Source organism: Prionailurus bengalensis, chromosome A3 (genome assembly GCF_016509475.1).
Source record: "Prionailurus bengalensis isolate Pbe53 chromosome A3, Fcat_Pben_1.1_paternal_pri, whole genome shotgun sequence".
Classification (NCBI taxonomy): domain Eukaryota; kingdom Metazoa; phylum Chordata; class Mammalia; order Carnivora; family Felidae; genus Prionailurus; species Prionailurus bengalensis.
In genome coordinates, this window is record NC_057354.1 from 59,377,663 (window position 1) to 59,392,180 (window position 14,518).

The window sequence follows — 14,518 nt, forward strand, 5'->3', positions numbered from 1 at the left end:
AGAATGACAAAAAATGGGAATAATATAGTATACAGCTTTTTCAGAATGGTTTAATTCAGTTAGCATCCATGTTTTCTGTGGCTTGATAGCTCATTTCTTTGTAATGCTGAACATTCCATTCTGTCAACATAGCACAGTTGGTTTATCCATTCATCTATTGATAGACATTTTGGTTGTTTTGGTGATTATAAATTAGCTGTTAGCAACATCTGTGTGCAGGTCTCTGTATGCATATGTTTCACATCAGTTGGTTAAGTACCTACAAGCATGACTTCTGGATAAGACTATTATTGTTCATTTACATTTATTGTGATTACTGTGTTAGGTTTCCAGCATTTTGGACTTCCTATGGTTTTGCCTTTTGGTTTTTTGTTTTTGGTCTTCTTTTAAATTAAGAGGTCCCACCCTCCATGCCCCCACTACTTTAAAAGTTACACACTCATTTTCTTTTATTGTTACCTTGAATGAAATATTTCTTACATGTGTATCTTTGCCAACCTCCTAAATCTACTTTTTAAGGGTCTAAGAACATTTGAACTCCAATTAAGCCTTCAACGTGTACCCTATTTTGTCTTGTTTTTTAGATCCATCTTGCTTTTAATATCACAAATAAGGCATTATTTGTACTGTTGTAAGTCAATGTTCATTCAGATTTACCCATATTTTTTTGGTCACGATCCTTTCTTGAACTTCAGACCTTTCAACAGATGGTGGTCCTTCTGCATCACTCATCTTCTAAACTGAGAGTCTACTGATGACAAAACTACTCATTCTGTTGGAAATGTCTATTAATTCTCACTTCCAAAAATATAGATTCACTGGGTATTGATTCTTGGTTAGTAGTTTTTGTTTTTCTTCAACCACTGATACTGGCCATCTTTCTGGGTTTCCTTGCTGCTGAGAAGTCAGTACGCCCTACCATTACTCTGTTTTGGGTAATGACTTTTCTGACTACTTGGACAAATCCAACATTCTGCAGTTTTACACACACACACACACACACACACACACACACACACACACACACAGTCTGTAACTCGCTTAGGACTTACACAGCTTTCTGAATCTGAAGGCTCATGTCTTTCATTGGTTCTAGAAAATGTCTTTATCTTCTCAAATATTACCAATTTCCAATTCTTTCTAAAACTCTTTTTAAGATTATGCTAGAACTTCTCAGTCTCTCCTCCACATTGCTTTCCTAACTTTTATATTTCTATCTATTTATCTTTGTGTGTTATCTACTGGGTAATCATTTGACTCTATTTTCCGGTTCGTTCTCTCTTCCATAGGTTGACAAGGGATTTATTTTTATATAAAGAATTCTTATTCCTTACTCTTATTAAACACATATTAAATATATTCATTTTATATCTTATATCTGAAAATTCCACTATCCTAAGTTTTTGCAGGTCTGACTGTACTATCCACTGGCTCTCATTCAGGATACCTTATTTGAGGCATCCCGTGATTTTGTGGGTTTGTGATTTAGGACTATGAGCTCACGTTCCTTTGGAGCTTTATCTATAAAGAGTGTCTGAGGACTACATTAAAGCTCTGTTCTTACAGCGTGGATATACAGTTGCTTTAGCCATGAGCTCAGGGGCATTACCAGCTTAAGATGACTTTAAGAACTTGCTTTGAGAAGTTTTTAGACATCATGTAACATGAGAATTCAAACTGCTTTTGACCTCTGAGAATGCTTTCCTTTCTTGCCAGTTCAGCAACAATTTAAGAACATTAAAAAAAATTATCCAACATTTTGAGTTATTATCAGGTTATTCAGAGTATCTACTCCTTCACACACTGGAAATGCAAAGTCCCTAAAGTCTAATTCATGACATCACTGAAAGGCAACATTGATAAAGTAGAGGTAGAGCATCTAGATTGTTCTTCTGTTTTATCAAGCAAGGTGAAAGTGGTGAGTAGAAAGCTAGAATGGTTGAGGTTTTCTTTGGCGATGGCCAGGTGACATTATCAGGAAATGTGTCAGCTGCTCCTAAGAGAGACCAAGACGGAAGTTACTTCTTTCCCAGTAACCAAAGTCCAGAGAAGGCAGTCAAGAGCTGGATTATACTGGTTCCACAAGGTCATCAGGAATATTATCCTTACAGCTTTTCCTCTATAAAGATGCCCTATAGCCCAAGTAGTCTTCAACCACATCTACACTCCTGTCAGAAAGTAAGGTGTTAAGTCCAAAAAGGGCACATGCCAATCATCTGTCCCTCTGAAGAGGCTTGTCCAGCCAACTTCCCCACCTCCATCTGGCAATCCATGGCTCCAAGGAGACTGGAAGTTTAATCTTTTGGCTGGTCCCATTGCTGCTGGAGTAGAACTGGAGATTCCTGGATACTTGATAGGCAAATAGCAGTCTCTGCCACAGAACCTGAACATTTTCACTGTGTGAGGCTCCACATCAAGGGAGAGACTAAAATCAAGATGGTAATTTACTGCTGGAACAAGTCCTTAAGAACGTGGGAGAGAATACAGTCAAAAGCACAAAGGGAGGGTTTAAACTTGGAGACTAGACACATCTTCACTTGAGACTAAACGGAACAGAAAGAGAAGACAGGACACTGCGCAAGTATGGGATGGTTAAGACTAGAAACAAAGGGGATTCCTTGTAGCATGCAAATGACAAGGTCTCCTGTGGAGGTCACTGAATTGTGGTGGGAGGGGGATGCAGAAGGCAGAAAGCCTGGACCACCTGCTATGGGAATGTAAACAGTATAAAAAATGCTGTTATGTTTATATTTATATAAAATATATAGAGAGATTATTCGCACTTGTCACTTCTGGTCTCATTACATAAGAAAACTGAATTTAAAGCTGGAGGTAATAAATGACAAAAACAATTTAGGCATTGATGACAGAGGACACTCTTCTTAACATTCCTTTCATAACTCTCAAAAAGTGCCTTTCATATCTAGGGTTTTGTTTTTGTTTTTTTTGTTTTTTTTAATTAAGAGAGAGAGAGGGTGCAAGTGAACAAGGGTGAAGAGAGAGAGAATCCCATAAGGGGCAGGGAGAGAGCAGGGCTCACCAGGAGTGGGGCTTGTGCTCACCCGAAACAGGGCTTGAGCTCACCTGATGCAGGACTCCAACTCATGAACTGTGAGATCATGACCTGAGCTGAAGTCATAACCGACTGAGCCACCCAGGCAACCTCTAGTACAACTTTTCTGAAGTACTTCTGAGCCACCCACCCTGGAAGCTCTGTGTCAGGTATGTGCCAAAGCAATGGTCTGCAACCTTGGGGAGTGAGGATATAAATTTAGGTTTGCAATGAGATAAGCATATACAATTCATTCACATCCTCTTCTTCCTCTAGAGATGAGGAAAATAAGGAAGAATCAATTTGATTTGATTATATAGTCTTAACTCCATTTCACTTCTCCCAATTATCATCCCAACTTTCCAGAACCATTTCTTACCGCTGAATAAAGGGCTACCTAGCACTTGCTTAACACCCTTTCCCAAAATCCCTTCCTCTGAACACTGAAAGACAGCCTCTAGGTAGCCTTCTTGTTTGCTTTCCCTGTGTGGAATTAGATGAACTCAATGCTTAAGGATCCAATTGTATCCCTCCCCTCTGTCATGTCACAAATGCCTCACATGAAACAGAAAATTAGTGGTAAATATTACAGCAAAGTCTCCCCAAATTAACTAACCTGTAGAAATTTGCAGGTCACGTTCTAAATCACAACACTCATGTTAGGAGAGAGATGTTTCTCTGTTTAAATCAAGTTCAGTCAGCATGACTAAATAGCTGCCTGGGGCCTGGGTGCCATGTGGCCAGACAGCACTCATCAGCCAAGTCCAGAGGCACCTGAGCTCTCCTTGAGCTCCCACTAAGAGCATTAGCCCGGCATGGAGGCAAGATGATGAAGCAGTTTTCACACTTCCACAGATCAAAGTGGCATAGTGAGTATCTAGAACTACATCCTGCATGGGCTCCAAAGTGGAATAAAGCCTGCTATTTTCCATCACAGTAGGTATTACCCCCCACCATGCTCAAGCACTGTTCTCTCAAGAGTTGTGAGCGTTGCAGTGCTCAGGCAAATGCAGCACTCAAGCTTTTCACCTTTATTCTTCCCACAGCATTTCATTTTAATGTCAGCTAACAATAGAAAATCCAAGAAGGAAGCTCTCCCACAAAACCCATGGAACTGGCATGTGAGTGATAGAACTGACCACGCTTATATCAACCCTGCAATTAAAATTTCATGAAAAATCATTCAAAGTAAATTGTTACATAGAACACATTTTTAAAAGCAGCACTGGCTCTTATGTGTGTAGAAAAATAAATATTCACTAACACGGACACTTCTGACAGATCAAAATGGGTCACAGCTGTTGTTACTCTTTGAATTATAGCAAAAATAAATTTTGCAATATAATCTGAAGGAACTCCAGGCCCTCTAGAATTCATATTTTTAATATTCAAACCCACATTGAGTACTACATCATTCAACACAAATATTAGAGAAAAATATTACCCCTAATTTTTCTGTTAATGTCAATTTGACAAGGGTTAAGTGCTAAGATTCTAGTTCAGAAAACACCTTGCCATTTTTTTTACTGACTGAGATACAGTTTATCATTTTATGTGTTTATTATCTGTTTACAAAAAAGAATTTAAGGTGGACTTTTACAGTAATTGGGATTAACTGACATCTCAACAGTCTGAGACAAAAATTATTTTAACTAGAAAAAAACATTTAAGCAAAAATGGCAATAAACTGGAATCATTTAGTTATTGCTTTCATAGGACAACGTTTTATAAAAATTATTGCCTATTTCTTCTAAATAGGACAAATACTAGGATTTTTCCTATCAATCATTCCTTTAATAATTCTATTGCTAGCCTTATAAAATAAAAATAAATGATAATGTGACTACAAAACTTAGTTTGCAATTATCCACTGTAAAACCTCCTCACATTATTAAAAGACACTCCACATTTCCTCTTATATAGTTAAATGTGGACAAATAGTGAATAGACAGTTTTATAGCTTAAAATACAAGTGAGGAAAACATAGACGTCTGTCATACCAGCAGCTGGTTTTTATTTTTATTTTTTTAAGGAAATGTTATTAATTTAAAAAGGGAGTTCCAAGAAATGTAATAGGATTCCCAGTAATGATTTCTGAGATCTATGAGATTTGAAACGTAATTATAAAAGGCTAAAAGCCAAACACATTTCTACTTTAACCTTTTTCAAAAAATCCAGATGATCTGTCACATCAAGGAAGTTTGGCACATTACCGAGGCCATAGTCTTAGTCATCCTCAGAATCACTGTTCCTTCTTGTGGGGATAGAGCACCGCACCGAGGATAGCAAAGTGTCTTCAATTGGTTTCTTAGGGTTTTCCTCCAGATCTGTCTTGATTGCTCCAGATTCTGACAGTTTCCACTCCAACTCTACGTGACAAAGAAAAGCTAAATCACCTAAGACAGTCAGCACAAGACCCTCGTCCTCAAGCCCATCAAGCCAGTTTTTTTCTAAGCAGAAACTATGATCATCAACATTTGATGACAATTTTAGTGCTACAGTTATAAGGTGCCTAGAAGAAAAAAAAAATCAGACCCTTAAGGAGGAAAACAAAATACTTTCAAATGCTTTTTCAGAAGATGAGATATTACATACACAGTAAAACCTTGGTTTGCAAGCATAATTCATTCCAGAAACATGCTTGTAATCCAAATCACTTGTATATCAAAGTTAATTTCCCCATAAGAAATAATGGAAACTCAGATGATTCATTCCACAACGCAAAAACACTCATATAAAAATGATTACAATACTGTAATGTAATATAAAATAATAAAATACAAAATATAAAGAAAAATAAACAAATTAACCTGCACTTAACCTTTCAAAACCTTCGTGGCTGATGTGAAGGAGACAAGAGAGGAGGGTTATGTATAGGACGACTTTCACTATCACTAATGGAATCACTGCTATCTATTGGCTCAATGGACTCTCTGCATGGGAACCATTATATATGCTGGCATGGATGTTGACTACAGTACACTATTAATAAACTCTTGTCATCTACCGTATTTAATGTAACTGGTAATAAAGCAGCAGAGGAAAGGGTCTATATCTGCAGGCAGCCTGACCTAGAATGAAACAAAGCATTCCCAAGCTTACTCGTGTATGGAAAAGCAAAGGACAGTTCATTAGTGCTTTGAAATGACAAAAAATACACTAGTGCCAGTTGTGGGCACCTTCCAATGTTCTGAAAAAACACTGATTTCTGCTAAACAGTGTGGCCTGAGACCAAGCATCCGAAATGATCACCCACAATCCCTCAGACTGAGTGAGAGAGAGAGAGAGACAGAAAGAACTACCACTGGCTCAGTTTGATTGTGTGACATTCAGCATCATGTACTACTCATATTGCAAGACACTGCTCGTTTACCAAGTTAAAATTTATTAGAAATCCTTGCTCATCTTGCACAACACTTGCAGAATAACTTACTCGCAATCCAAGGTTTTACTGTATTTGAACCTACATGGTAATTAAAAACCAAAGACTAAACCTGTTTTCTAATGACTACCGCTTCTCAACTTGCACAGTTTTCCAGGAAAGAAATCATCATGAAACATTCAAAGGAAATACTTTTCACAGTCCTTCTGTCAATCTAATCATTAAGTCTAATTTAACAAAAGGAAATTCTTAGGCCTCATGTCCGGCATCTCAGTCTACTAGAGTCAAAGGATAACTGTATGATGACATCCCAGAACTTACACATTTGTCTGAAGTAATAAAAGCAGTACCAAGAAAATAAATCAGTGACTAAAACCTCAATTCCTGTATTTCACTTGTTTATTTATTTTGGGAGAGAGGGGAGCACATGTCCATGCAAGCAGGGGAGGAGCAGAGAGAGGGAGAGAGAATCCCAAGTAGGCTCCACACTGTTAGTGCAGAGCACAACACAGGCTGGATCTCGAGAACCATGAGATCAGAACCTGAGCCAAAATCAAGTCAGACGCTCAACTGAGCCACCCAGGTGCCCCTCACTCTCTTGTAATCAACGAAACTCCACAAGGATGTGAGACCTCATGAAGTGAAATCAAGGGATACATTTTGCATTGCAGAAAAGACTCCAAGCAGAACTAAGGACTACATGAGAGACTACAGCAAACAGCAAACAGGTTTAAGTGATGCTCTGCCAATTAGATAACTCCATTAAAATATGGCAACCACTTTATTTAAGTCATATTAATTTAAAATGCTCCATGGAGATCATTAACACCAGTGTTTACAACTCTAGGTACCTCAGTTGAATGTTATGAAAATTCAACAAATTTCTTAAAAAAAAAAAAAAAATCTTAATTCTGATTCTTGACTCGAGAATATATTTAAAGCCACCTATACATATATACATACATATATGTATAGGTTTACGTATTAATGTTATTATTCACTTCCACGCAATAATTATAAGTTCACTAATCCTCAAATTATTTCTACAAATAAAGACTGTAAGTACTATCGTATACCCCTCTCTGTCCCCTCATGGTAAGATTCAAAACACCAGAGGGGCACCTGGGTGGCTCAGTCAGTTGAGCAACCAACTTCAGCCCAGGTCATGATCTCATGGTTCACAGGTTCAAGCCCCATGTCTGGCTCTGTGCTGACAGCCAGAACCTGGAGCCTGCTTCGGATTCTGTGTCTCCCTGTCTCTCTGCCCCTCTTCCACTCATGCTCTGTCTCTCTCTCCAAAAAATGAATAAACATTAAAAAAAAAAAAAAGAGTAAGATGAAAACATATAGTTTAGAAATATTTAGAAATGCTGTATGCCTTTGAAGATTTGAATAATGTATAACTGATGTAATATGTGTATGTATGTACACATGCTATACTTATCTCGCAAGTATCTTACATAAAATAGTTACATAAAATAGTATGTAAAGTCACATTTGAACATTTTTTTATTTTATTTACTTTTTTTTTAATGTTATTTATTTATTTTGAGAGAGAGACAGAGAGCACGAGTAGAGAAGGGACAGAGAGAGAGACACAGAATCCAAAGCAGGCTCCAGACTCTGAACTGCCAGTATGGAGCCCAATACAGGGCTTGAATCCATGAAACGTGAGATCATCATGACCTGTGCTAAAGCCAGATGCTTAACCCAATTTGCCACCCAGGCACCCCTAATGTTTTTTTTTTTAAAGCACAGGTGGACACATTATTTCAATGAGTGACTTAGGTGGAAACCCTTGGGCCTCAGGTTCTCTCTTTCATGCTATGAGTATGTACATAGTTCAACACCTCGTGTAACAAGTAGAAAGGAATAAAAGACACGTCCTTCAGGAATAAAAGGATATATCCTTCAGGAGTTAAGAGGCAGAATTCAATAAACTTCTAATTTAACTTAAAAGCCACTAAGACATTCAACTGAGAAAATATTCTTAAACATTTTTATGCATGTCAGTATAAAAAAGTATAAATACCAGTAATATGTTCATGTGAATTAAACAAAAAATGAATGCTGAGATCTTTAGTTGTAACTTAAAACATACCCAACTATAGGGGCAAATAAAACCTATTAGACATAAGTATTAAATATACATATTTTAAAGTCCATTGTGCCCTCTTTTAATAGAATTATTAGAGCCCAGTTGTAACTGCCCCCAGTGACTCATCTAATGAGAGATTAAATGTGCTTCTTTCCTTTTGACAACACACAGGGGCAAAGATGACTTTTACAAATCATCTAACATATGTCTGTTCAAGAGAAACATCCCCTCATCATCTTTAACATGCACTGGTCATCGATCACATGCCCTAGACCACCTCAAAGAAGCCCTTACCATCTATTGTCAGGTTCATGCCACCAAACACCAGAGGTCCAATAAATTGAGCCTTGATATCTCCTTCAAGGTAAACAAATATCGTAGGCAGATTCCTATCAGGATAATTAGGTATGCAGGTTGTTGAAATGGCTTTGATAAATTTGACATCAGGAAACTTCCTGGCAAGTCCACTGAAGTGCTGATTTATGAGGGCACAGAGGGGAATCCTGTAAAGTAGAAATGGGAAACAACAGTGAGCGAGAAAACCTATAAAACAGAAAGAGAAGCAACTGTGATTCTGCATTTATATTGGGCAAAGCTCAACTACCCTTCTACCCTATGTAAATGCTAATAGCTTCACAAATGATTCTGCTACTCCAGTCAAGATGATTAAACATTTTTTAAAAAACCTTTCTGATAAGTTCAGGGAAAATAAAGAACTCAAAATCTAAAATGCAATTTAATTTGACTCAGTAGTAACTCAAAAAACCAGCTTCAATGTAAAAGATAATTATTATGCCCACCTATATGAGAGAACATTCAAGATTCAGAAGGAGTGAAAAAGGTCAGAAAGTATTTCCTGCTTTTCAAAAAATTTCTACACAAGTACACAGTAGGAGAATGCAGCTGGAAGTGAGGCACAGCGGAGCACCACTGCGTCACTTGCCTGGAACAATTATTATAAAGGTCACCCCCGACATCTACGAGAATGATTCACTACATGCAATTTTGAAATGCCAGAGTTTCTCTAGAAGGATGAATAAGGAATTCTTTTTCAATAAAAACAATCTTCATTGCTATGATGTAATAAAAAGCATTCTTATTAGTCACAAATATTAATTTGAAAGTCTAAAGACAAAAATTAGGCATTAGGTTTGGGCAAATCAGCAACAAAAACAAAATACTAGTTTAAAAAACAAACAAACAAAACCTCCAACGTGGATTAAGCCTGGGATATCCAAGGCATAAATTCAAATTAACATTTAAGGATAGTGCGTAAGGTCAGCTCACCCTTGTTTGTAAAGGTGCAAGATTACCCACAAGCCCTCACCGGCTTTAGTAACTTCTTGAACATAATCCTTTCCTGAGATCTCCAAAACTTCTCCAAATTTATTCTTTAGTTGAGTTGCTTTCCACTCAGCCAGTCTTTGCTGCCTGTACCGCAGAAGGAGAAAGACATCTTACACAACCAGCCCACACGTCCCACACACCTTTCACACAGCAACCTTTATAAAGATCCATGTTTATTTATTTGCCACATGGCAGAAGTCCAAGACTAGTTCACTGAAATCTGCAAATTACTATTTAATTATATAATCCTTTCCAAATGTTATCTCAGTCAGAAAGTTAACTTTTCAAAAGACACACGTTTTAGTGCCACACAAAAAAACAAACAGTCCCTCTGGGTGGCACTAACCTGTACATTTCAATAGCACGTTCATCTTCCTCATTAAACTCGTCTTCATTTTCTTCCAGCTCTTCCAAAGTCATATCTTCATATGTTTTCACTGAATGTAGTTAAGTTAGCAAAAACCAAAATATTTAAAAGATGAACAAACTTGCATTTTGTTTTTCCTCCTTTTCTTTTCTCCTAAAGATGTGCATGCAACACCAATAAAACTCACTTGGCAAAACCAAAATAAAAAATACTGAAGGTATTACACTAGTAAATAAGAACTTAAGTGTGTTTTAAAAAAGATAGGCCTATGTTGGCATATGCAGCAGAACTGACTCTCCTACCTCCATGCAATTGTAGGGATATGAATGAGAAGTTTCCCAAGTTTATAAAACAAGAGAGTTGTATTTGCCTAAACTCACCTGGTCTGCTCTTCAAGCACACACACCCATGACCTGGAGTATTAACAATTCTGTCTCTGAGGACACGGGGGATACCAGTGGGTGTCCTCCCTGGCACACCTTCCCTAGAGTTAAAGGGATTATTACAGGACTTCTGGTTCTTCTCTTGTGAGTGGTAGGTAGGCAGCTCTCTTTCCTTTTAACCAACTGCTACAAAATCTCTATTTCATTTTTACTGCCATATTCTTGCTTCTTGACATCAAATTAGATTTTTATCCTCCAACCCCAACTCCAACACTAAACAAATTGCTCTTATCAAGATCAACAATGACCTCCACTTCCTGATGGATGAGCAGCATTAATCCAACCCCCCACTGCCTTCTCTTTGAAAGATGGTCCTCCTCTGGCTTGCAGGATGCCGTCCCTCGTCCTACTTCTTTCTATGACCGCCCTTCCTTTGAACCTCTGCTGATTTGACTCCTTTTTTTATCTATACCCACTCCCTTGGTTACTGCAACTCATGACTTTATGCCTCCAGCCCATACTTCTCTGATTTGGAGAAAAACATGGCCAACAGCCTACCTATCATCTCTACTGGACTAATAAAAATCTCAATGTCACTGTGTTCCAAAGAGAGCTCCTGATCCTAGCTCCAAACTGCTACTCACCAAGCCTTCCTCATCTCAGTTGGTGGTCACTCCATCCCTCAGGCTGCTCAAGCCCAACACCCTGCAGTCATCTTTCGCTTACTTTTCCTCACGCCCCTCACAGGATCCACCAGAAAAGCCTACTGGCCCTACCTTCAAATTATTTCCAGATCCAACCTCTTCTCACCACTTCCACCAACACCATGCAGGCTGGTCCAAGCCAATCATACCTCCTGCCTGAATTAGTGCAGTAGTTTCTATACTAAACTGTCTACTTCCTGACTTTCTGCCCATCTTGCATGCTCAGTAAGGCAGCAGCAGGAGGGTGCTGCCAACATGTCAATCCTCTGTTCAAACCTCTAGTGATTCCCACCCCACTAGACATAAAAGCCAAGGCCTTTATTAAAAGATACAAGGTCCTCAATGGTTGGACCCCTAGTTGCCTCTCTGAACTTACTACTCTTTCCCAGTCATATTGGCTTCCCAGATGATTCTCTAACATGCTCTTCACTTACTTAAGTAGCTTGATTCAACTCTTAGGTCTACTCAAAGTCACTCCTACTGAGGCTCTTTCTGACCCTATCTAGAATTACACTCACCCCTCCTCCCACCCTTTTGAGGCCTTTCCCTGCTTTATTTTCCTATATTTACTTATGTATTGCTTATTGTCTATCTCTCCCAGTAGAATATAAGTGCCATGAGGACAGGGATTTTTGTCTGGCCTGCACACAACTAAAGCCCCAATGCTTAGAATTACACCTGGCAGATGATCATTTAATAAACATTCACTGGATAAACGCTTTCTAATGAATCCATCTCTAAATTAGCTCTAATGTATAAACAGAAGACAGAAGTACTAGCCCCTGTGATCAATGGGACAAAAAGTACAACTCAAGTATTTTCTTCAGGTTTATCATGCGCCCATCTGACACAGACAAGAAATTATGGAAATGAAGGAGGCCTCTGAAGTCCCATTTCTAAAGCCCAGGAAGTTGAAGGTTAGAGAAAGCCTGTGACTCGCCTGAGGTCCCAGAGTTAGTGCCCATTCCAGCACTCCAATCTCTGGCTCCCAATTCCTGCTCAGAGCATCCTTCCACCAAACCACTTAGAGACCTAGAAAGTTGTTTCTTACCCCAGAGAGAGACAGAACAAAAATGAACGTAAGCAAGCTCACCAACTGACTGCTGAAGGACTCGCTGTTCCTCCTCTTCTGCCTCCTTTTCCAGGTCTTTCAAACTTTCCTTTGAGGGCAAGATGCCCTTTTTGCGTAAGATGTCATTCCACTCAGTGTCTGCATTGGGGTCCTAGTGCAAGTGGACCAAGGATACCATGAGTGCAAAGTCCACTATGGAGGGTGTCATACTGAGGAAAGGGTCGAATGCGAAAGGTGGAGGGAAGAGGAATTCAAACCAAATTATACTGTGACCTATTTCTGAGAAAGTGTCACATGACCCACAGACCCTGTTCTTTTTCCTGTCCTTCACTGCACCTTCACTCTGCACCCCCCTAAACATACACACCCAGGAATTAGTCTTGGGTAAATATCAGGATATGATGCACAGATCAGTATCAATGCTGTACCAAGGCTGAGATGGTTTTTCAGTAATTACTGACTTGGAGTGATTCATTCAACAGATATTAAGTACCCACTATATGTAAATTATTGTAATACATAGTAGGGAAGGATGGTGTCACCTATTTTACAGTTGAGAGAAAGAGGCAGGCAATAAACAAATAAATATACACATATATATATTACACATTGTGGCAAGTGCAATGATCAACAGGCTGCTGACCTAGAGGGTTGCAAGAGGTCTGCATTCCACAGGATAGGCAAGTAAGAAATTACTTTCCAGGCAGAGGGACCAGCATGTGCAAACGGCCCAAGAGCAGAGATACGGAGTATCTCAAAGTTCTGAGTGACTACAATACAATCAGAAGTAGAATCAGGAGAGCCTGATGCTAGGCGGCTTCATTTTCTTTCACTTTAAGTTTTAGGCCAATTTCATTAGAAAATTCCAGATACGGGGGAAAGGAGGCCAATTTGACTCTATTTTAAGACTGAAGAGAGAGACCCCAGGGCTGAGCTCTGAAAGCCAGGGAATCTGAAAGGGAGCACACTTCAACCTAAACACCAACGTTAGGGAGAAAGAGGATGTAACTATCCACTCAACCAGCTCTAAGTGGTTTCAGGAACACAGGTTCCGCCACTGTTTCAAGTTATCGGACCTCCAGGTCGGCCCCTTCCCTTCTCCGAGCCTCAGCTTCCACATCCACACAAGGAGCCTGTAACACCCCCACTCAGGTGCTACGGAAATTAACAAATAGGAAGTAACCCTGCCAGGTGGGATGCGACGAGTCCTTCACAGGCTTTGCAGGATCTGACCTCAAGAAGAGAGAGCCCCCAAAAACTGAGATTTGGAGGGGTTACAAATGCGGGAGTGTGGAGGCCCAGCCCGCAGTTCCTCGAAGGGACCACGCCCGCCCTCTCGCACTGCGCCTGCGCCGGGCCTAGACTCGTGTGACCTCCCCGGCGTCGGTGGCGCCCAAGCGCTTCCCACAGTCCCAGCCCGGACGGTCCGCCGATGACACGCGGGGCAAACGAACTGCGGCAGTCTCCAGGACTCGGCCCCCCAAGTTCTTTACCTGCATCTTGTCTGAAATCGCTTAAGCCAGGCCCGCCACGGTGCGCCTGCCCCTCAGCTCTTTTCGGCGCACGCGCGCAGCCACTGCCCAGCCTCTTCCCCCACCGCCGCCCTTCGTCCCGCCCCCTAGGAGTGAGCTGGGCGGAGCCAGGGTGTAAGCGAGGCCTCTGAGCCTGCGTACGCTCCTCAAGAAACCGGCGCAGAAGCTGTGCGCAGGAGCGAGGGAGGGTCTGCCTTCTGTCTGCCGGTGCCACTCGCTTCACGTGACCCGGAACCAGGTTTCGGTGCTACCTTATTAGGGCAGGTTTTCATCTTTGGAGAGTTGGGGGTGGATGGAGGAGGTTAATTCGAGGTATGCGCTATATATTGCCGCAGACCCAGTCATTATAAAAGAGGTCATGGCTTTTTCAGTCAGAATTAGAAATGTGATTCAGTGATCTGATGTTAGAATTAAAAATGATGCAGGGTCGTCCGGTATTCACTGGCTGTCATTTCAGCGCAGGACTATGCAATTAATTCATATGGCACGTATTTATCGAGAGCCTGCTATGTACCAGGAACTATTCTAGGCTCTGTGGATAGAGCAGTGATCACAAGAGACAAAAACAGAAAGGTGAAAGT

The 14,518-nt window shown here is 40.1% G+C and overlaps 1 protein-coding gene across 2 annotated transcripts; it reads right to left on the reverse strand.

The window, feature by feature from the left end:
- Nucleotides 1–377: 377 nt before the first annotated feature.
- On the reverse strand, nt 378–14,138 carry PDCL3 (phosducin like 3). 2 transcript variants are annotated; one of them, XM_043603149.1, is made up of 7 exons: nt 13,899–14,053; nt 12,427–12,556; nt 10,226–10,316; nt 9,820–9,963; nt 8,827–9,035; nt 5,266–5,421; nt 378–1,996 (listed from the first exon to the last, which is right to left on the reverse strand). In XM_043603149.1, exons 1-6 carry the CDS (start codon nt 13,902–13,904, stop codon nt 5,279–5,281), a joined length of 723 nt encoding a protein of 240 aa, XP_043459084.1. In that variant the 5' UTR covers nt 13,905–14,053; the 3' UTR covers nt 378–1,996; nt 5,266–5,278. The 2 variants fall into 2 exon arrangements, with proteins under 2 accessions (XP_043459084.1, XP_043459083.1); XM_043603148.1 differs by lacking the exon at nt 378–1,996 and having other exon boundaries at nt 5,045–5,421; nt 13,899–14,138.
- Nucleotides 14,139–14,518: the final 380 nt, after the last annotated feature.